This window comes from Taudactylus pleione, unplaced genomic scaffold (genome assembly GCF_031769625.1).
Source record: "Taudactylus pleione unplaced genomic scaffold, aTauple2 ptg000659l, whole genome shotgun sequence".
Taxonomy (NCBI): Eukaryota; Metazoa; Chordata; class Amphibia; order Anura; family Myobatrachidae; genus Taudactylus; species Taudactylus pleione.
In genome coordinates, this window is record NW_028285061.1 from 187,631 (window position 1) to 210,761 (window position 23,131).

The 23,131-nt window shown below is 43.8% G+C and overlaps 1 protein-coding gene across 3 annotated transcripts in view; it reads left to right on the plus strand.

Annotated features, from left to right (window-relative positions):
• WAC (WW domain containing adaptor with coiled-coil) overlaps positions 1-16,632 on the plus strand; it is a 111,856-nt gene extending 95,224 nt beyond the window's left edge. For all 3 annotated transcript variants that reach the window (XM_088455538.1, XM_088455540.1, XM_088455539.1), the window contains 3 exons: positions 10,515-10,704; positions 14,418-14,545; positions 15,641-16,632. In XM_088455538.1, coding sequence (XP_088311664.1) covers positions 10,515-10,704; positions 14,418-14,545; positions 15,641-15,710 — 388 coding nt within the window. In that variant the 3' untranslated portion in view covers positions 15,711-16,632. The remainder of the gene's footprint in view (positions 1-10,514; positions 10,705-14,417; positions 14,546-15,640) is intronic.
• Positions 16,633-23,131: the final 6,499 nt, after the last annotated feature.

Genomic DNA, 23,131 nt, shown 5'->3' on the forward strand with positions numbered 1-23,131 from the left:
GGTTACCCGAAGTTTGCATCCCAAAACTTCAATTCTGCGCTTTTTTCCGCCTGCTATTCATAGGCGAAACTTTCCCGCCAATTACATTGCATTGACTTTACGCGTACGCGAAAAGTCTTTAAATTTGAATATGGCAGAAACTTTCCGCCTGGCAAAATGACGACATCCGCGATACTTTTTCGCGGATTCTGACTTTTCGCCTCTGAATACGGCCTTAAGTGGGAAAAGTGAAAAAAGACTAAAATGACCGCTGGCACACTGTATGCTGCTGTCTTATGGTGGGTACACACTACACGATATGCTCCCTGAGCGATATCGTGTGGTGGTGTCCCCGGCAGGCTGTGCTCAATGTCGTTCATGACATTGAGCACAACCGCTGAACGATATCATTAACGATATCGTTCAGCGCCGGGCTCTCTCCCCCATTCTCTGACATGCAGCAACCTGACGAGATCGTCCGGTTGGCCTGCATGTCAGCCCGATGAACGATGATGACGAACGACCCGCGGGAACGCGCGTCATCGTTCATCTTTTTGGTGTTAAAAATGGACGATAAAGTGGACGACTGAACTATAACGATATCGTTATCGTTCAGTCGTCCACTTTATCGCCCAGTGTGTACGCACCATAAGTCTTATATTTATTATGTACTGCCATGAGTATCTATGAATCTCGTAATTAATCCACATGTAGGAAATCTTAACTGACAGAACGTTCAAATGTGACTAAGGAGTATCATGGGTTAACACTTATTTATAGTGCCTAGACAAAGTATCCCTTTATGGTAAATTAAATTCAAACCGTAGGTAAAATAGGAGAAATTCTAAGCAGAGAAAATCTGGCAATGATCCAGCTCTTATGCCCAATATTTAACGATCATTGGTGTATTACCCTTAGAATATCCTTGGTACATTAAGGTACTCATAGTATAGTTTCTGGGGTGTACCAATAAATGAGGGTATGCTAGAAAGTGGCAATAGATTATCCCCTCCTTTTAAGTAGCTGCTGTAAAAGAATTACAGGTATTAAATGGTCTACTTCTATGTCTATATAATCAATCTGTGTCAGTCTTAACAATTATCTGACTCTAGTTCTAATATCATACTGATAAGTTCCAAGGAGTACGGTAGATAGTTTCTAGCTGTAATGTTTCCTGTTGTAGCAACATTTATTGATGGGATACATTGTGTCCACTTATTATAATATACTGAAGCAGATTCCTATTAATTTGAGGCACAAGTCAGCATACTGCTGTATGTAGAATATTCCTTTAGTCCTCATAGTGTGGGTCATTACTTAAATGCACATAGTGTTTGAGTGGTGCATATATAAACCTCAAAGGGTATTTGTGATCTAATGGCACATTGCCGTGTATAACAACCAGCTCAGGAGTACAATCGGGGCACTCTGTAATTATTGTTCATTCATACTAAAAACAAACTGGTTATAATTTCAATAGTATATATTTTGCCAAGGGAGGAACAGGTAGCAACTGATTTAAAGATCGTGCTTAATAGCAGTGTTAATAGTATCTCAAAAGTCCTTGTGTTTTGTGTGCCAGTCTAGGACAGTTCCTTTTTTCTCCTTAGAATCTTACATATACAGTCTCTATGCTTAGATCCCATCGAATTGGTTTGGGAAGAACTGTACATAAGTGTGAAAACAATGCAGTATAAGTATAGCACATTTGTGGGAACTTCTGCAGCAGTGTTGGGAAGGACTTCCTGAACGATATTTGATTCCTATTGTAGTAAGAATAACAGAAGTGTGTTTGGCAGTTCTCTACAAGAGTCGACTACTTTAAAATTGTTTAACTAAAATTTAATCAAAATTTTTTATATATATATATATATATATATTATTCTCCAATTATTATGCTTTAATTTCATGGTACTTTGAGACCTTAAACTGCCTAGATTTAAATTACAACTCGAAAAATGGGGTGTTTCAAAGTGTTTGGCCAGTAGTTTACTAATAGGTCAGAGCTATTTCTGATTGCTCGCTGTGAGTTGTGGGGTACTTTGCTATTGTCTGCTTGCTGTGAGTTGTGGGGTACTTTGCTATTGTCTGGTTGCTTGCTGTGAGTTGAGGGGTACTTTGCTATTGTCTGGTTGCTTGCTGTGAGTTGTGGGGTACTTTGCTATTGTCTGGTTGCTTGCTGTGAGTTGTGGGGTACTTTGCTTAACACAAATGGATTTACTCCGCGCAGAAAGCACGTTTCCCTGGAAACACAGCTCTTCTGCCATTACTCTTTAGCCTTCATGAAACATTGGAGAATTTAAACCAAAAAACACTTTTCGGAACAAAGTTTTTCTTTACTGGTGTGGTTCAGTTATTTTCATTCATTGGAAAGAAGCATGTGTTGCATATCAGTGGCTTGGTATATGGGACAGGCCTTGCAGAAATATGGCAGTGCAACACTTTCTGACTAAATGGCTGATATCCAAGTACTTATGGCACCACCATATTGAATGTTTTGTTCGTTAAGCATTTTTATGGTGTTCCCAGTTTCAGGAATAAAAGCAGTAATATGCTTATTTTCCTGATCGATAAATCGCTCTAATTGGACACTTTTTTTTCATGGAGTACAAATTGTTGCAACGCATTTCTCCGCACCTGGATTTCTTTAGCAGGGTGGCTTAACTCCAGAAGTAAAAATCACACAGCATATAAATTAAACCACTGATGAATCAACCAATAAGTGTTTCAAAATAGCCAATCCTTTTCAGATGATCAGTAAGCCTATATCAGAAATCCCAGGTGAAAATGACTGCAATGATCTACTTTACATTATTCTTTTTTTCAGACCAGATCAAATTGCAATCCATTAGTAATGTATAAATCTCCAGAATAGATCTAAGAATCTCAGATCAGAATAATGAGGAGCTCAAAGCATGTTCAGCTTATTTTATTTATTTTTAATGTTCGATCTGTGTAAGTTTAGCGACATTTCAACACAGCAGCTACTGCTAAACTACATAAACATAAAGCGCTCACATTAAGCCTTTCTCCATTAGTGTCTTATAATATAAACAGACACTGTTATACGGCTCACTATCTAATCATTAGTACCTACTTCTAACTATCCGTAGCGATCAATAATGCACATGGGACAAAAGATGATCCATGGGAATAACTTTGAGACATTGGAGAATAAAGGTCTCTTTTTATAGGCAAAGCAGAGTTCAGCTAGTTCAGTCAAAATGCTATTTTTCCATACATCGTATTGAATGAATTCCATACATTGTATACGTTTACAAGTGCTGTCTCTTCATACACTGAGATGGAAGTGTAAATTGAACTTCATTAGTCCTCCTAGATGGAGCCCTAATAGATAAAATACCAACCGAACGGCACCGAAATCTGAGAAATACTGCTCCTGATCAGCAAGGGTGACATTTATACAGACATGTCGGTCTTACTTCATGGACCTTTATCCTAATGCATAAACGGACCTTAATTGGCCAGTTATTATTTTAGTTTCCTGTACCTATATCTACTGCAGAACTTGCGTGACAACTTTGTTATAAAATAAGCACAAAAAAACCCCACTAAGAAATCTCTATTCACACGGATTTTGAATTATTCCGGTTTTCGGAATACCTGGGGGGGGGGGGGGCCCGGCGGGTGTCACGGGAGGCCCCGGCGTGTGCTGCGGGTGGGTCCGGAATGTGTTGCGGTGGTCCGGCGGGTGATACAGGTGTCCGGCGGAGGTGTCGCACGGGTGTTGTGGTGGTCCGGTGGGTGCTACAGGGATCCGGCGGGTGTCGTGAGGGGTCCGACGACTGAGGCGGAAGGGTCCGGCAGGTAAGGCGGAAGGGTCCGGCGGGTGCTGCGGCTATTACGAGGGGTCCGGCGGGTGCTGCGGCTATTACGAGGGGTCCGGCGGGTGCTGCGGCTGTCACGAGGGGTACGGCGGCTGCCGCTGGGGGTCCGGCGGGTGGCCTGGCGTGTGCTCCACGCTGCTAGTCATTGGCCGCTGATACTAGTGACTTCACATATGCACCGAAATATTCCGGTTTTTGGAATATTTTGGTTTTTGGAATAACTGATATGGGAGACTCAACGTGTGTGTGTGTGTGTGTGTGTGTGTATATATGTGTGTATGTATATATATATATATATATATATATATATATATATATATATATATATATTTCTACTTCAGGGTCCATAGGGTATCCACAGGATACCTTGGGGTATAGGTGTGACGTCAGTCGCAGGGCACCAAAGAGTTAAGCTTTCAGCCTCCCAGGATGCACTAGGTCCCCCTCCTATACCCCGCCCCCGGGCCAAGGCACCCCAGTTTAGTTTGGTGCCCGGCCGGAGTCGGGTGCACCTGTTGGAGTGGGGGCTAGAAGAGCCCCTGAAGCTTTTTCTTCATGCAGCTGTGGCTGCACATCTGGATGAACAGCATGGACAGTCAGTCCTGACGTCCATGCTGTCTTCCCTACACCCCGCCGGTACCAGAACGCCGGTACTGATCCGGGGATGCTGGTGGGCATCTGGGGTCACAGCTAGCGGTGACCCCAGATGCTCCGGACCATGGCCGGATTCAAGGGGGACAGAGGTAAGCAGCGGGGTCCCGCGGTGGGTCCCCGCTGATCACATGGTCCTAAGTCCCCAGGCAGGGGGCTCCCTGGGGACTGGCTGCAGCGTGGAGCCAGGCGACCAACCTGCGCTTCCACTACCCCCTGGGACAGCGGACCGCAGCAGAGCGGTAGCGCTGCGGCGTCCCAGGGGTTAAATGCATGCCAGGGGAGCGCGCCTTCCCTGTCTCACAGCCGGCGCCTCCCCCGCTGCACACAGCCCTCTCTGCACTGTGCTGACTGGTCCTGTGTCAGCGCTCCTCCCCCAGGCCAGCTTCTCTCTGCTCCTCGGCGGCCATCTTCTCTGCAAAGCATGGTGAACGCTGCTGGAAGTCTGGAAGGAAGCATCGTGGTCTGGGTCCCCCCGCATACCTCTCCTCCGCTGTGGCTCAGGTCTGTGTATGCAGCGCTGTGTCCTACCAGGCCCTGTGTCTGTGTAGTTGAGTGATCAGCGCTGTTAGTGCAGGAATTGTTATTTCTCTGCATTGTATGTGACTGTGCTAGCGCTGCCTGTAACTTTTCTTCTCTAAACTGTCAGCTTTATTACTGTCCCTGTTCTTTCTGCTAAAGCCCTTGCGGTGCGGTGCTGCAGGGTGGTCTCTCGCCTATTTAATACTTAATTGGTGAGAGAGGTCACATACGTGGTGCCATAATGTCTGAAAGTGATTTTCCCCTCCGGCTACAGTGTACCACGTGCAAAGTACCGTTAGCGGAGGGGGAGGGTAGCGCGGAGGGCCTTTGCCGGCAGTGTTTGTCCATGGCGCGGCCTATTACGGTTACAGCACCGGTACAGGAGCCGCCCTGGGCTTGTTTCGCTCAGGCGTTAACAGCTTTAGTGGGCCAGTTAGCTCCGCAGCCCGCGTTTACTCCGATGGGTTTGTCCCAGCAGTCTGTGGTGTCGTCACCCATGCAGGGGTTCCCACGACAATTGGTGGTACCCCACAGTCTCCCTATTTCCCCGCTCCCGGGTTCTCAGGAGCCAGCGTGGGTTAACTCCCTGACGAGTTCTGTACAGCACTTGTCGGATGTGTTGCAAGGGGAGTCTGTGATGCGGCCTCATAAAAGGCCGGTGGCGTCTCTGTCCGCTCCTTATGAGGATGACGAAGGGACGTCTGATGATGGGGAGATTCTGGATCCTTACGATCAGGAACCTTTCCATACTAAGGACGCTGATGCTAAGTCCAAAGTATATATTCCTGGACTTATTCGGGCGGTCCGCACAGCCTTGGTGATTGAGGACGAAGTTCCCCCAGTGGCTAAATCTAAGTATGCCTTTTTCAAAGATGTGAAGGGCGATGCCACAGTCTTTCCTCTTTCGGGTCAGTTGGTGGACCATTTAGAGGAGGCGTGGAAACAACCTGGCAAAAGATACCAGCCGCAGAGACGCCTGGCGGTGGCTTATCCGTTCGCGGATAATTATTTTGCTAAGTGGGAATCCCCTCCACAGGTGGATTCTCACGTGACCCGTCTTGTCCGTAGTGCCACATTGCCGATGCCATCCATGTCCTCCCTTAAGGATGCTACGGACCGCAAGGTAGAAATCTGCCTGAAGTCCGCTTATTCCCTTGCAGGGGGGGCAGCACGGCCGGCTATGGCCATTTGCTGGGTTGCCAGAGCGATGGAGCGCTGGGCGGATTCATTAGAGGCTTCTTTTGAATCCGACTGTCCGGCCGAACAGGCGGAGTTGATTGGCAATCTCCGTGATTCGGCCACCTACATCAACGAGGCGGTTCTAGACATTAGTACTCTGGTGTCTAGAATTTCTTCAGCAGCGGTAGCTGCTCGTCGCACCTTGTGGCTGCGATCCTGGAAGGCGGACGCAGATCCAAGAAAGGTCTGGAAGCGTTGCCGTTTACCGGAGAAGTTCTCTTCGGTCCGGATCTGGATAAGATTGTGGCCACGCTGGCGGCAGCCAAATCTGCTTGTCTCCCGTCGGCCGCTGCTCCTTCTGGTTCTGGACCATCGTCCTTTCGGTCATCTAGGGCCCAGGGCAGGCCCAAACCACAGTCGTTTCCTCGACAGGCTGGCCCTAAGAAATCGGTCAAGCCCCGGAAACAGGCATGGAGTACCAGACGTCCGGCCCCCAAGCCAGATGACAAGCCTGCGGCCTGACGGTCCGGGTCTCCCCTTGGGGGATCCCAGGGTGGGAGGCCGCCTGCTGCAGTTCTCCCGGTGTTGGTCGTTCACTACGACAGACACTTGGGTTCTGGAGGTGGTCTCTCACGGGTACGCCCTCTCCTTCCGGCACAGACCCCCAGCTCGATTCTTCACCACGGGTCTACCATCAGACCGGAACAAGGCTACGGAGCTGCGGAAGGTATTGCACACTATGCTCCAGGCTGGAGTTATAGTGCCTGTTCCATTCTCCCAGAGGGGCCAGGGTTTCTATTCAAATCTATTTTTGGTACAGAAACCCAATGGGTCATATCGTCCGATTCTCAACCTCAAAGCACTCAACAAGTCTTTGCGGGTCCCGAAGTTTCGGATGGAGACCCTACGGTCCATCATTCTGGCGCTGGAACCTGGGGACTACATGGTGTCATTGGACATACAGGACGCTATGGCGGTCATGGCGGCTTCTCTGCGGCTGCAAGGAGTCCGCATGTTGCCGTACTTGGACGACCTGTTATTGGTGGCAGGATCTCCAGAGCTCCTGTTACACCACTTGGACCTGACCATTGCACTGCTGCAACGGCACGACTGGCTAATCAACTGGCAGAAGTCCACTCTAATCCCGTCTCGGAGGATTCTGCATCTTGGAGCCTTATTGGACTCGGGACAGCAAAGGATCTTCGTGACGGAGGACAAGATCTCTGCTTTACAGTCAAGGGTGCGCAGTTGTCTGCACAGCCGCCGGGTGTCCTTACACTCGGCGATGAGGTTACTGGGCTCCATGGTGTCGGTGTTCGACATGGTGGAATACGCCCAGTTTCACTCCAGACCTCTGCAGCACCTGATCCTGTCCAAGTGGAACGGGCTGCCTCAGTCTCTGAAGTTCCAGACGATTGTGCTCACCCCGGAGGTTCGCCTGTCCCTTGCGTGGTGGTTAAAGACGACCCACCTCAACAAGGGACGTCCGTTCTGGGTTCCAAATTGGGTCCTGTTGACAACGGACGCCAGTCTTCGGGGCTGGGGAGCAGTTTCGGGTCCACACTTGTTCCAGGGCAGGTGGACACCGACAGAAGCGGAGCTTCCAATAAATATCTTGGAACTCCGTGCGGTCTTCAATGCTCTCCTGCAGGCACAGCGGTTTCTCCAGGGTCACCCGGTGCAGGTCCAGTCGGACAATGCTACCACCGTGGCCTACATAAACAGGCAAGGAGGAACTCGCAGTCGGGCGGCTCTCGTAGAGGTCTCTCGGATCCTGGTTTGGGCGGAGCGCAATCTTCCAGCCATATCAGCGGTCTTCATCCCGGGAGTGCTAAATTGGGAGGCGGACTTTCTAAGTCGCCAGGACGTTCATCCAGGGGAATGGTCCCTGCACCCGGACGTTTTTCAACTACTGGTGGACAGGTGGGGTCTTCCAGAAATCGACCTCATGGCGTCCCGGCACAACAACAAGTTGCCGGTGTACGGGTCTCGCACAAGAGACGAAGGGGCGTCTCTGGTGGATGCTCTGTCCGTCCGGTGGACGTTCAGGTTCGCATACCTGTTCCCTCCGGTCTCCCTTCTTCCACGGGTAATCCGGAAATTCAAACAGGAAGGAGGGACGCTCCTGTTGATAGCTCCCGCGTGGCCCAGACGGCACTGGTTCTCAGACCTTCAGGGTCTGTCCGTGGACAGTCCTCTGCAGTTGCCGCTACGACCGGACCTTCTGTCTCAGGGTCCTTGTCTTCACCCGGACCTGACTCGGCTGTCTTTGGCGGCGTGGCTGTTGAGACGGCCATGCTGAGGTCCTGGGGGTTTTCCAGCTCTGTGGTGCGTACCATGTTACGAGCTCGGAAACCGTCTTCCGCGAGGATATACCATCGCGTGTGGCATACGTTCTTCCAGTGGTGTCGACCGAGAGGTTATGCACCGCGGGAGTTTCGTCTGTCTCGGATTCTCGCCTTCCTGCAAGCGGGACTAGATCATGGGCTTCGCCTTGCTTCTTTGAAGGTACAGGTTTCGGCCCTATCTGTCTGGTTTCACCGTAGGATTGCTACAATCCCGGATGTGCGCACCTTTATGCAAGGTGTTCTCCGTATTCAGCCGCCCTTTGTTCCACCTGTGGCGCCTTGGGATTTGGCTGTGGTCCTGAGGGCTCTCCAAGGACCGCCGTTTGAACCACTGGGCTCAGTGGATATTAAATGGCTAACAGCTAAGACTGTTTTTTCCTTCTGGCCGTTGCTTCAGCCAGACGTGTTTCTGAGTTAGGGGCTCTTTCTTGTAGACCCCCTTTCTTGGTTTTTCATGGGAACAGGGCAGTGCTCCGCACTCGGCCCGAGTTTCTTCCCAAAGTTGTTTCCCAGTTTCATGGTAACGAGGAAATAGTTGTTCCGGCCTTTAACTCACCGGGTCTTTCCGTGGGTGAGGCCTCTTTGGATGTTGTGCGGGCCTTAAGGACTTATGTTGACCGCACTTCTTTGTTTAGGAAGTCGGACGCTTTGTTGTCCTCTATGGCTTCTGTAAAAAGGGTTGGCCTGCTTCAAAGCAAACTTTGGCAGCCTGGATCCGTATGGCTATTTCTGAAGCTTATCTTCATGAAGGCCTACCGGTCCCTCCTTCTCTGAAGGCTCATTCCACTAGGTCTGTGGGTCCTTCGTGGGCAGCTCGACGTGGTGCCTCGGCAGTTCAGATCTGCAAGGCTGCTACGTGGTCTTCTGTCCATACCTTCGTGAGGTATTACAGGTTTGACACCTTCGCCTCTCAGGATGCTTCCTTCGGGCGGCGGATTCTCCTTTCTGCACAGGAGCGTCCCCACCCTTAAAGGATACTGCTTTGGGACATCCCCAAGGTATCCTGTGGATACCCTATGGACCCTGAAGTAGAAAATATGAGATATGGTAAGAACTTACCCTTGTTATCTCTATTTCTACGAAGTCCATAGGGTTCCACAGGACTCCCGCCCTGTCGCACCTGTGCTGCAGATGGGCTTTGCTCTGGTCACCGGTTTTCCGTCTCCCTCTGGTGAGAATGTGATTCTTGTATGTGTCCAGATCTTTGTTCTCTCTCTTCCTTCTCCTCCTCCGGCCTATGGCTTGGTAACTAACTGAGGTGCCTTGGCCCGGGGGCGGGGTATAGGAGGGGGACCTAGTGCATCCTGGGAGGCTGAAAGCTTAACTCTTTGGTGCCCTGCGACTGACGTCACACCTATACCCCAAGGTATCCTGTGGAACCCTATGGACTTCGTAGAAATAGAGATAACAAGGGTAAGTTCTTACCATATCTCATATTATATATATATATATAATAATTAGTACCTATCTGCCTCTATCTGAAGCACCTTAACCGATTCTGAGACCACTCATTTTTGTATCCATGGTTTAACCACTTAACTGATGATTTTTCCAGCTAAACCAGTCAGAAATTGCCTGGTGCACAGGAAAGTCCGGGTAGTCAGAAAAGATCCGTTCTGCTCATGTGTAGAACAAATTTTCTCTTCAAAAACACAGCTGGGGGGGGTGTGGTCGCACCTTGTCAGCTGAAGTACAGCTGGCTGCGTTAGCATTAAAACAGACAACGTCCGTTAAGTGGTTAAGACTAGTTCTTTAAATCGGACTCCACTATAAGTGGAAATGTCTCATCAGAGTGTTAATAGATGGGTTTCTGAACTCTGCTTTGCCCTTCGTATATGTTATTTATCTTGCTGATGGCATAAGACTTGGAATTCAGTCCATTGCCCTTGTGTTGTAGGTTTACACCGACTAATTTGCCTCTAACACCTGTTCAGTTTAGAACTGTATTTGTATATAATATATTCTGCTGTCATTGGTCTTCCTGCAGTAGTCAGAGAAGCCCGTCTCCCGCTCCAAATCATACCTCCAACACATGTGCTTCAAGTGCATCGTCTGTACCGCAGAGCACGTCTGCACGATCCTCTTCATGTTCACTGACGCCAACACTAGCTGCCTACTTCAATGAGAACCTTATAAAGCATGTTCAAGGTTGGCCTGCAGATCACGCTGAGAAACAGGTAACCATATTTTGTATAACAGATTCTCCATTTGTCGATGTCCTTTTATCATATTACAGGGCTGCTTTTTTTTTTTTTTTTTTTTCATTGTCTACTCCTAACACAAGAATTGTTCTTGTATCACTGTGTACACTGTCACCACATTGTGGCTTGGAGAAGCCAGTCATTATGGAATTATGAAATAAGTCCATATACAACATATCGAAATTTAATGGGCACTAGAGTCCCACTAAAAAAAACAAAAAACTCCCCGCATGGCGGGGATCTAAATCCCAGTTCTTCATTTTGTCACATATAAAAAGTGGTCTCTTAAATTAATGCAGTGTGTTTTCTATTTTGTGTTTTCTATTTTTAAAAATGGTAGGCTTGTTGGGCTACAATATTATTTGCATATATGAATAGCGTTGAAATTGAGACTGCAAAAATTTGCAAGAATTATAGAATCCTGCTGTTCACATTTTTGGAACAGTAACTTAATACCAAAGCAAGAATCATAGTTTTTTATTTGTGGTGTTTATGAAAAATAAAATAAAAATCACATTTGCCTTTTGGTACACTTTATTGCAATTTCAATAAAAAGTATTTTATTGTGATTTGTAACTTTTTTTTTTTTTGTGAAAATAACCATTTTGGAAAACGCTGTATAATTTGTGTGACTACTGCATAATAAACCCTCCAAAAAAAACACATCCTTGATTTTGATGTTTGAATGGGACGATCACAAATGTGGAAAAATGACAGCGCAGGGGTGTGAGAACCCTCAGTAGCAGATTGGTCACCTTTACCCTGAAGGAGATACTAGATTTTACTAGATTCATAGCCACTCGCACGATGTGTATGCAAATTGCGTAGGAAGTGCAATCGCACAGCAATGCATTAGCACGCCCAGTATTTCTTAGAGAGCGATCACTTAGCATATGCAGACACCCACCAGCCTGTCTTAAGACGCCCACTTGTGCACGTCATGTCCAGTAAGTGTGTGCAACCATCGGTACATCGGATGCTATCACAGCGCTTGAGGTTGACCATACCCTGCCACAAGCACTGCGAGCACTTCAGTGTAAAAACCAGCCAGGTGACGTGTACTATGATGCTGTCTTTTAATTATACACACCTCTAACACACTGTTGAGATGCTCAGGCGTGCCTGCGTTTGCACCTCCACTCCCCTGATTTTAATGGCCAGCTCCTGTTACTACCTACAAACTGCTTCTCCTGTCACTCACTGTGCTGGGCTGTCTATGCGCGGCGAACAAACGCAATGTGATCTTTCGCTAAGGTATGCGCACTGCGATGCATACCATCGCAGCAGCGAGCGTTTGCATCTTAGCGAGCGGGTCTGAATGTGCTCTAGATACTGGAATGAGGGAACTCATCCTGTAACTATTACTATCTGTAATTTAGCCCATCTCTACCTTTTGATCATCTTGTATGTTTTGCTGTGTAAGTAAAAAACAATTTATGAATAATTGTAGATCTTATACACTATAAAAGCAGGAAGACACTGGCTAGGAAACTACTGATACCACAATGCAAAGAGCACTTTATATGAAGGGTGAACCCCACTGACTAAGATCTGGCTGACTATAACATTGTTCATTTAGATTTCCTTGTGTCTGCAGGGTTTGTATGCCTGTCCCTTTATTGCAGCCCTCTGCTTGGTGTCTACCTGTTCTTCCTGCTGCTTGTGCCAGTGACTGATGCTGGCTTTCAGGAAGCTGTGTGCCACATTCTGCCAGTGTATGACAGTGGTTTTCACCATGTTGCCTGGATATATTGGGGGGTATCCAATTGGTTGTGATCGGCGCAAAACTGAGATTTTTCGCCAATGTGTTTTTTTTTGTTTGTTTGTTTTTCTCCGTATCCTATTTCAGATGAAATGGGATATTTCTCTCGAAAACACAGACCCGTGATCTTATCACGGATCCTATGTGTGTTCACTATTTCGGGGATGAAAAAAATTGGATATTTATTTATTTTTGTGTCCCGACCCAAAAAAAAAGCACTGATAAGTGCCGGCTTCGGACGAACTTCTTGGCTAATTGGATAGCCCCGGGGGATCCATTAGCGCCCGAACATTGCTCGTGGCCCATTGTCTAGGTCTGTTTCCCAAACTCATTCCCCAGGGAGCACTAACAGTGCATGGTTTCCATTTTTCTTAGTTGGTGCACAGATGTATTCATTACTGGCGGACACATTTTAAAAGATCCAGAGGTGGAGCTAATTATTTCACTTGTAATTCTGTGAGGAGACCTGGAAAACATGTACTGTTAGTGCTCCCTGAGGAATGAGTTTGGGGATTACTGGTCTAGGTTATAGGTTCTCAAACTCTGTCCTCAGGGCCCCAAATAGTGCAATGTTTTCCTAGTCTCCACAGAATTACTAGTAATATTGCCTCCACCTGTGGCTCTTTTAAAATGTGTCCGAGTATTGAATACACCTGTGGACCTGCTAGGTGCCCTGGAAAATGTGAACTGTTTGGGGACAGATTTTGAGAACCGCTGGTCTATCTGAGAACTGCAGGATCCTCATCTGCAAAACCTTTGTTACTATTAACCTTTATTTTTATTAAGTGTTTTGTAATTCCAGACCCTCTAACATGATCCTATCCATTAGGTACAAAATGCTCTGCTCCACCTAATGTATGATTGCACTCACCTGGGTTGAACTAGTTAATAGATGAGACTGATGTTTCACCACAGATGGCTGCAATCATACATTTTGTACCTGATGAAAGGGGTCATGTTGGATGGTCTATAATTCTAGCATTATAAGGGTACTTTTTAGACCTGCGCATTGAATACAGTATTTATATGCTCTGTTTTTGCATTTAGCTTAATAAAGTATCAGTGCATGTGTGAGATGAATTAATACTGTAGGTAATTTTCTTAAAGGAAGTTTTGGTCTGCTACTTGTAGGCCAATAGTATAGGTGTTTCCAGGACAGAAATACAGGGGCTCACATAGCTCCTGTTACACCTACCCCTATGATTTAATTACACATTGTGACAAGAGTAATATGGTTATCTTATTCTTTACAAAATAAGTTTGCCTTGACACTAATGTAGGACTGAAAGCATCTCTCAGCCAATAAAAGGTATCTCATGTTGGCTGCAGTGTAGTAAATATGTGCAGAATGCAAGTCTATTGTTTAACTTTTAATGTCATTTTTGTTTTATACTGGTGATCTTAAGTTTTTAAATTAGGCGAGATGTTGTTTTGGAAACTGCTTTGGTTTTAAATGTTTCATGCTTTGTACTGCTAGGATATAGTTTATTAGTAGTACTTGTAGATATAAGCTAAAAAATTGTGTTAAATTGCATGCTTCCATGGGCATAGTGTTCCTGGCACTGCAATAGACACTGGAGGCTGGTCATCTATTGGGTTAGTGGTAGAGAGTTTTAGTATGATGCAAAGAGGGAGAGGTGTTTTGCCTGTGTACGCAGCAAATTGCGTCCAACGTTGATGGCTGCTTCCTTTTGAGGTTCTACATTTATTTAGTCAGGAGACGTGAAGCACTAGATGGCGCTCTGGTATAGGAAGTGTTCAGTACTTTCCAACAGTGTGAGCCAATACCCTGGTCTTACAGTATCTAATCCTTCCCTTGTTGGTGTAAGCATGATATCTTGTTTAATGTAGGCTTCTGTAATGCAATGTAGACTTTGGTTGTTGTGTTTGCCGGTATTTTAAATGCAATATTTTCTGCTTGTTTTAGGCATCAAGGTTACGTGAAGAAGCCCACAACATGGGGAGCATTCACATGTCAGAAATTTGTACAGAGTTGAAAAATTTAAGGTCTTTAGTTCGAGTATGTGAAATTCAAGCAACTTTGCGCGAGCAGAGGTTAGTATATTCGTGTCTTGCCAGTGTCCTGTATTTCTTGTTGTGGGAAATCTAGGAACATAACATTGTAATAACTGTATTTAAATGACTCTTAGCTATATAAGCCACGTTGTTATTGTATTGCATTTTGTGTTTGTGTGTTGAATCTAATAAGTAGTGAAATGGGCAACCGGCTCTCAACATTGACTAATACCTTGCAGTTTGAGATTATTAAACTGAGAAATACACAACAGTTCCCTTTACTTGGAGATTTGACGCAAGTGATCTCATTCACAGTATCTCAACTTATTGAAATCTCCTGCAAATTGGATAGTAGTGATGTCTTCAGCTACCTGCAACTTAGGACAATTGCTGCAGTGTTTAATAATTTGGAGATGACCGCTATTATGTAGCAGAATCAGTATTCAGGGGGTTATTAAGCCTTAATCAGTGTGGGCCAGTAACCTCACTAGTGATTTGTTAGAATGAGTTTTCTACTTTAAGTGTAGTACATTTATTCTGCATTATTCATATATAATTAGCGCACAAAACAATTGCTGTCGCAATGAGTGATGCTTTTTTAAATAAGATTGCAATGATTGCTCTACAGTAAGTAACTGTTCTAATGAAAGGGCTATTACATAGTTTATATGTTGTCTCAGAGCAGTTGGGTGTCTTGTAATATTTGCATGATATTCACTAGACTTATGGGGCCCATACATCAGCATTTGGGACAATTCTGTGTTTTGCAGATGATAAATCTGCAATGTATGGGGTTCACCTATTGCTGATTCTGACCAAAATGTGATTGGAATAGGTGAATCAGGTTGTCTAACAAGTTGTATTTCGCTGACCAATCGGAGCTGGAGATTGCTGGTGTATGGTACTGATCAGCCATTTTTAAGACCATTACGATTAAAGTAATGCACCTTACATGACTGGCAGATCTGTTCTTTGGTGAAAATGATCTGTGAATCACTGGGACATTTGCAGTGTATGGGCACATATTGGTGGATTAGATAATTGATGAATGGGCTCCATCAGACGAATCCTACAACCAATGCTTTATTTTATCACTATAACTTCCGTTCACCATTGATCTTTTTCTCCCTCCAGGATACTGTTTTTGAGACAGCAAATTAAAGAACTTGAAAAACTTAAAAACCAGAATTCCTTCATGGTGTGAAGTCATCTTGCACGTGGACATAGGACTGTAAAACGGAGAGATGGCCCAGTCTCAACATTTTTGAGCTGCGTATGAGTAGACTTTGGACCGTTGAGCTGGGCAGTGGACACTTCAGGGGAGCGGGACTGAATGCGTCGATTCAGGGGGGGAGTTACAAGTGTGATTTGTAAAACCCCTGAAATGTAGATTTCTTGTAGATGTATACTTCACGTTGTAAATATGTTTTGTAGATTGAAGCCATGGGATGCCCATGTGTATCAGAGCTTTGACATCCAAAACTAATCAATGCTGAGGTGGTTAAAAATAAAAACTAGCCTTTTTCATGTAAGCTTGTCTGCACATTTAGCCGTTTTCTGTTAATTTATCATTCAGAAATCTTGCTTTTCCAGAAATTAGATACCAGCACCAAGCAGATGTATCCGTGTCTGAAATGATCTCGAACCTTTTGGGCAGTGTACAAAAACATTTGTGCTAGACGTCATTCTCTCACCCCAGCCTTGTTTAAAAGCAGTGCTTCATTGTTATTTTTGCTAAGAAATCTTTTTCCTGGAAGTGTTCCTCCCAACTATTAAACTTAATATTATTTTTCCATGCATTGAATTTTCTCCTTTATGGCACTGTTGCTATGGCACTTTTTTCTATATATTTTTTCATTCCTGTGTACAGTAGCTTAACATTGCAGTGATTGATCGAAAACCCACTTGTTTGTATAAATTATTGAAGTTCTTTCCACATGCAGCCTGTGATAATCGCCGAGCCAGATGCGTGTCGTGCTGCTCAGCCATGAAATAGAGAGAAAAAATAAAATAAAAAATGTTTTGCCCATATAAAAATAATCTTCAAATGGTTGTGCGGGGGAACAGAGGAAAACAAGCTAGTCAGATGTGAATTGTATCTGTTGTAATAAAGCTGTTTAAAGAGAGCACTGGTTTTTCTTTTATTTCATATAGGTATGTATTAAATATCAAACTGTTAATGTAAAAACCAAGCTTTTGTTTATTATTTTAATTAAAGTTGCTTTAAATGTATTAAAAAAATGAATTGTCCCTCTCAAAGTGATCTTTGTATCATTTATGATTATATAGGAAAAGTTTCCAGTTTTCTACAGGCCTGAAGACATTTGATACTCAATAGGCAGCTTTCCTTTAGTACTTAAGGCTTCTTAATGTGACACTGTTGCTATTGCTGCTTTATAGTGTGCATTTCATCTCCTGAAAAATCTCTTTACCATGTATTGCAATGAATGGAAAAGCAAATAAGAAATGAACCATGCAGAAAATGTTGTTGCCCACTACAGATTGAGTCCAGTGTATGTATGTGTGTGTATGTATAATATATGTGTGTGTGTATGTATATAAGTGTGTGTGTATATAATATATATCTTTTGCTGTTCCAGTTTGGTGCTGACTGTCACTCTCAGCACCACCACCGAATTTTCCCTGTGATTGATGCAAACCACTGTTAGCTTTAATTGATGAAGTGTCTTGGCTTTGTATATTGTTTCCTAAACTCTATTACAAATAAACAGGAGGACAAAAAGCACTTGCTACTAAATTAAAAATCTATCTCTTTGTACAGCTTTGTAAACCGTACGAGGTTTCTTTGTTTCACCTTTTTAACTGGCCATACTAAGCATCTGTCCTTTTAGGGCTTTTGCACAAGTGTCTTATTTAAATTAACTTTGCTCTGGACAGTTTTTTTTTTTTTTTGTAGGTGATTGGAAATGATAGGGTGACTCAGACAGTCCAGATAACTGGGAAGGAATATGGGGGTGGGGTGGAAGTAGGATATGTTCTACTTTCCTCCTTTCTTGATCAACCTCTACTTTGGAATATTGCCCTGTGTGCTGCAATGATCTTTGAGTTTCTCACCTCTTGTTTGCATATCGCAAATCTGATTTGGAGGAAAAAGGATTAGAAGACTGCAGTGTGTACATGGTATAAAGTTGTTTTTTTTTTTTTTTAATTCCTTATGCAATTATTATTTTTTTTATTTGCCCACTGGATGGCGCTGTCTACCAGAGTGTATGGCAGTTTATGTAGCGTAGCATTTACCTAAAAAAGTGCATTCACACATTGCATACTAAAGTGTGAGCACATCAGATACCTTAGCCAGAATTGGACAGGTATAGGTTTCATGTCTGTAACTAGCATTTACCCCCTTAGCCTGGGTGCAGCTATTTGGAAATGGGCTGTCATTAGTAATTACTGGACAAATTATCTCAGGGTATTTACTGCTTCTAGTAGACTATAAACCACATTAACTTATTGATTTCAATCTAAATTAACTTTTGAGGTAATGTGACAATAAATACTATAACATTTTCTTTAAATAGTTAAAGCACTGCTCTAACTTGCTAAAAAATCTCCCAATTTTACTAGATGTTGCCAGACGAACAGATTTATGGACAAATTATCCAGACATACGGAAAGAAATATTCTTGTTGAGCAGGATCATAAGCGTCACAATTTTTGGTGGCAAAAGAGCAAATGCAATCACATACTGATCTTTTAAATCAGACCAGAACCTTTTTTTTTTTTTTTGTAAGCTTAAACATACAAGCTATGCCAATAGTGGATAGCGGCAATACTAAACCCACAATCTAAAGGCCCCCATACACTGTGCGATTCAAAGTTGGTAAGATGTGTAGTACGATTGCCCTTGAAATTCTTCATACGATGTGGTCAAATGGTGTACGATTGATCATTACGCTCTTCCAATACGATGTATAGAAGAGTATTACACATTGTACTCAAGATCGTAGATCTTACTGTTTTGTAGTAAGATCTACGATCCAACTATATGACTGCAGGGACGCGCATCGGCATCGTATGCACACAGAAACCACACACGATGTGCACGATTGATCTAAATCGTGTGAAAAAAACGCACACCGTGTATGGGGGCCTTAACACGGTTACCCGATTAGAGTATGAGCTACACAATCTCTCGCCGCAATGAGATACTCAGGAATGAATAAGGTGGAGATTTGTTTAATTGACGTTCATGAGGATAAACACCATAGTTTAAAACTTGCTGAAGGCAAAACAATGGGTGCTATATCATTTATTGTGCTAAAAAATATATATAGCCCTTTAATATAATATCCAACCAGTAATTGTTGCAAGAGAATGTGGTTTAACATTATCTAAAATTCTGGTGTTTCTCAACACTGTCCTTGGGTAACTGTTTTATTTTTTGGGGAATTTTTTTATTTACCTTTTTACTATTACTTTGTGAAAGGAAAAATATATAGGTAAGACACATTACTGTGTTTGTGGAACTTGTAACAAGGACTTTTTCAATTACTACAAGTAAAAGGGGGTATCCACTAGATGATAAAGTTGAACGATAATGATAAAATCGTTTGAAAATTGTTTGAAAATTTGGTCTTTTAGACCTCTATCATTGTTCAAACATGCTGGTCAACCTGACGATATCGTCAGGTTCAGCATGTTTGCAGATGATTGATTGTGCCTGCACTGAACGACATATCGTTCAGTGTAGGCACCCTGCAGTGTAGTGAACGATTTAACTATATTGTTATAGTTCAGTCTTTTCACTGTCGGGTAGTGGATACCCTCAAGTATTATGTATGGACTGTGTATTGGAATCTTTATATTGCTTTTAACTTTCTTGGACAGTGTCCAAGGAGGTATTATAGACAATTGAAGGTTTAAAAGGACAAGCCCACAGGTAGCAATAGATCTGGATAATTTAAAATCTTGTATTTCTATGGTGATCAAAAAGGGGGGTGGTGTCAGGGTATAGTTGAATTCTTGCAGAGTGTGTTTATGTATATATATATACTTGTATACTAAAAAAAATTAGGGGTCTGCCTGTTCCTTTAGCCCACAGGTTCTCAAACTCTGTCCTTGGGACTCCAAAGTGCATGTTTTCCTTGTCTCCTCAAAGAATCACAATTGAAATAATTATCCACTGGTGGAATTCTTTTTTTTAAAATGTGTCGGTGAGTAACTAATTCACCTGTGCTCTTGCTGGGTGACCTGGAAAACATGAACAGTGTGGGGTCCTGAGGACAGAGTTTGAGAACCACTGCTTTAGGCTAATCTCTTGGACCACTGGATGGATTTTGATGGGGTTTCATTATTCTATACAGCACAAGTTCTCAAACTCTGTCCTCAGGACCCCACACAGTTCATGTTTTCCTTGTCTCCTCACAGAATCACAAGTGAAATAATTAGTTCCACCTGTGGATCTTTTAAAATGTCAGTGAGTGATGAGTACACCTGTGCACCTGCTGGGTGACTTGCAAAATGTGAACTGTGTGGGGTCCTGAGGACCGAGCTTGAGTACCACGGCTATACAGCATTAGTCTAGGAAGGTTTGTGTATGAACCATTCATCTGTGACCAAAATGAGATGAGCAGTGTCTGTTAGTGAAGCATATGACAGAAAAAAAAAAAAATCTTACACCAAACTGCTGGCCAGGGTACTGAAACGGCAAGAGATCATCTGAAACTGAGGCTTTGAATGAAGCAAGTCACATAAATAACGTGAGCTGTGTGAGTGACTGCTGCTGCAGGGCAGACAGTGAGAGCCAATCGGAGATGGCAGTGTGCCCTGTTGCTCAGCAGCAGCCTAGAGAGGTGAAAGAGTCAGGACTGAGCAGAGTCATGTCTGAGCCAATCTGCCTCCAACAAACCCAATAAGATGCCATGATGCAGACACAGTAGCCAGAAAGGAGCTAGGGGAGGCATACTTTAGCTATTAGGAAATAATAAAACATCAATAGACACCGTAAAAAAAAAAGTAAAAAGCACTACTAGCAGAACAAAAACATTGATGGTTAGTAACCATGCTGTCCATGCAGGTGGACTCTGGCCACCACTTCTCCACTGTGACTTGTTCCCTCTCAGCCAGGCTCCCTCTGTGAACAGGAGCAACAGCACATGGCAGTCAGTGCTGTTCTCAGATGGGCACCATGGCGAGGAAGCTCAACAGGAAATTCGGGCTGTATTGTGCAGAGAGGACATTGCTCATCGCAATGTTTGGTGGGCGGGGAGCGCATGGAGGCTGCGGAAATATGCACAGGTACCCCAGCCCCGGGGACACGCAGCTGCAATACCAATCCAGGATCCCCCTGCTCTCCCCAATGGTTGTGGGGACACTGGTGAGATGCAAAGGGCAGCAGGTGCTTGTGGAGAGATATAGGATACTGTTGTGAGATGCAGGAGTAAGAAGTAGGACAATCTACAGTATACTGAGAAAGTAGACAAAACAAGTTAGAAGCAGTATTTGACGGCAGATAAGAACCAATGGTCCATCTAGTCTGCCCCTTTTCATTTATCCTGTTGGCAACTTCAATCCTTTATTAAATGATGGGGATTATAAAGAAAGCAGTTCATTTTCTCTCAAGTCTTAATGGGTACTATCATTCGTGTAGATACAGGTATATCAGCCACAGTGGTGGGTGGGAACAACAAATCAGCAATATAATAAATAGTAACCACATTGTCTTTTGAAGGTGGTTTTCTCTTTGCTAAGGAACTGGACCTGATGATTCAAAAAGGTGCTGAAAGTAGATATTAATTATACAAAATAGTGGTTGCTCATATCCGCCTAATGGTTTTTCACAGGTGCCTGTAAGGGGAGGGGGGTTACTCTGGACTACGGCAAGAAAAAGAAAGTTTCCTTCCAGCACACTGTTAGAGAAAAAAAAGCAAAAAGGCTTGAACACTACATGATCGAAATCCAGAGGTCATTGTTGCAAGTATATGATTAAGCGTCGGGCTGCGTTAAGGTACCTCTATACCGGTGTCCCTAACGCAACATAATAGTAACCCAGAAACCTCCAAATATCACTACAGAAACCAGCACACCGTGTTTTTTTTTTTTTTAAGTCCTAAAACCGCCAACCTCAGTGACAAAGGACCACATTATGCAACAGTACACACGTTTTTGGAGAGACAAGTGATTTCCTTAGTGTTTGTATCTGAGAAAATACCAGAGTGTTCATGCCTGGTTTTACATCACTGGTATAACCGCCAAAAATTCGTGGCATTAAAACCCACGCATATATTTTTTCCAAACTTTCTCGTGGAGGAAAAGGAGAACTTTGCACTTTGTTAGCTCTCAGGAGATGCAATCAGTTTGTAAAGATTAAACACTTTTTTATAAAGTCTGTAGGTCCCATCTTTAGGGCTATAGAAGATGGAAATGTATTTATATCAATAGATTTACAGGATTCCAACTTCTCACATCAATTGCACCACAACATCCCGGTTCTGCAGGATGGGACATTATTTCCAGTTTGCCTAAGATTTTGCTTTTGCACATTTCCCAGAACCCTTTTACACTTCTGGGAGATGTTTGTAGTTCTGATGGCGCCTTTCATGAAACAAGAAATTACATTTTATTATTACCTGGGTTAGATTGCGTAATTAGGAAAATAAGATCTTTTTTTTTTTTCTTACATGAACAAGGTGTATCATTTATTTCTACTACCACTTTAAATGATTTTATCTGTCTTGAAGATTTGATAAATCTCCCCTGTAAAATTCCTGCGCCACAAATGTCATTGCCCTTTTTATTATTATTAAAAATGTAAATAAAGGCTTGCCTATAATAATTATTTTATTTGAAGGCATTTTTCCTGACTATAATGTCCCCCTGTTTGGATGTCTTCCTAGTCACACAGTGTACAGCAGTTTCTGGCATATTCTCCTGTAACCGTAATGTATAGGTAATTCCCAAATTTCAGAGAGCTCTCCTGGACTCCCGAAAGAGTAAACTCCTGAATATACCCACTTCCCCAAAGGAGTGCATGGCTGTGTGCTTAGTGGTGTATATTGGTGGTATGTTGGTTATGTGCATATTGGTTCATGTCATGTGAGAATATATAGATGTATTTGCAGGAGCTTAGACAGCTCAGCTACAGTTTCATCAGTAACGGTGCCTAAAGTGATGTCATCATTAGTGGCGTAAGTAGGGGGGGGGGGGTTGAGCAGGGCACGTGCCTTGGGCAGCGTATCCAGAAGTTGCCGTTATAGAAGAAACGTCTCTCAGCAATGTAGCTTCCTGCTTTGGGAGTCCCAGCATTTCCTCTCTGCGTCTCATCATCTCTTCCCCTTCAGTCATATTCACATTTCAAAATACAGTCATAGTTGGGATTTGGAATCAAACCTGTCACTTCATGCTTTGCAATCAGACAGCTTACCAATGAGCTGTCTGCTATAACAAGGGAAGGGTTTGAATTCTAACTATATCGAGCTACTTCACATTCTAATTAATATAGAGTACAGTCATCTCTAGGATTCAAACGTAGCACATCATGGTTTGCAGTCGGTCACCTTACCAATGGAGCCATCTGCTACTACAGTGAAGCCTGTGAGTTCTAACTATATCAAGCTACGTCACGTTCTCTATAATCTAAAATACAATCATACCTGGGATTCAAAC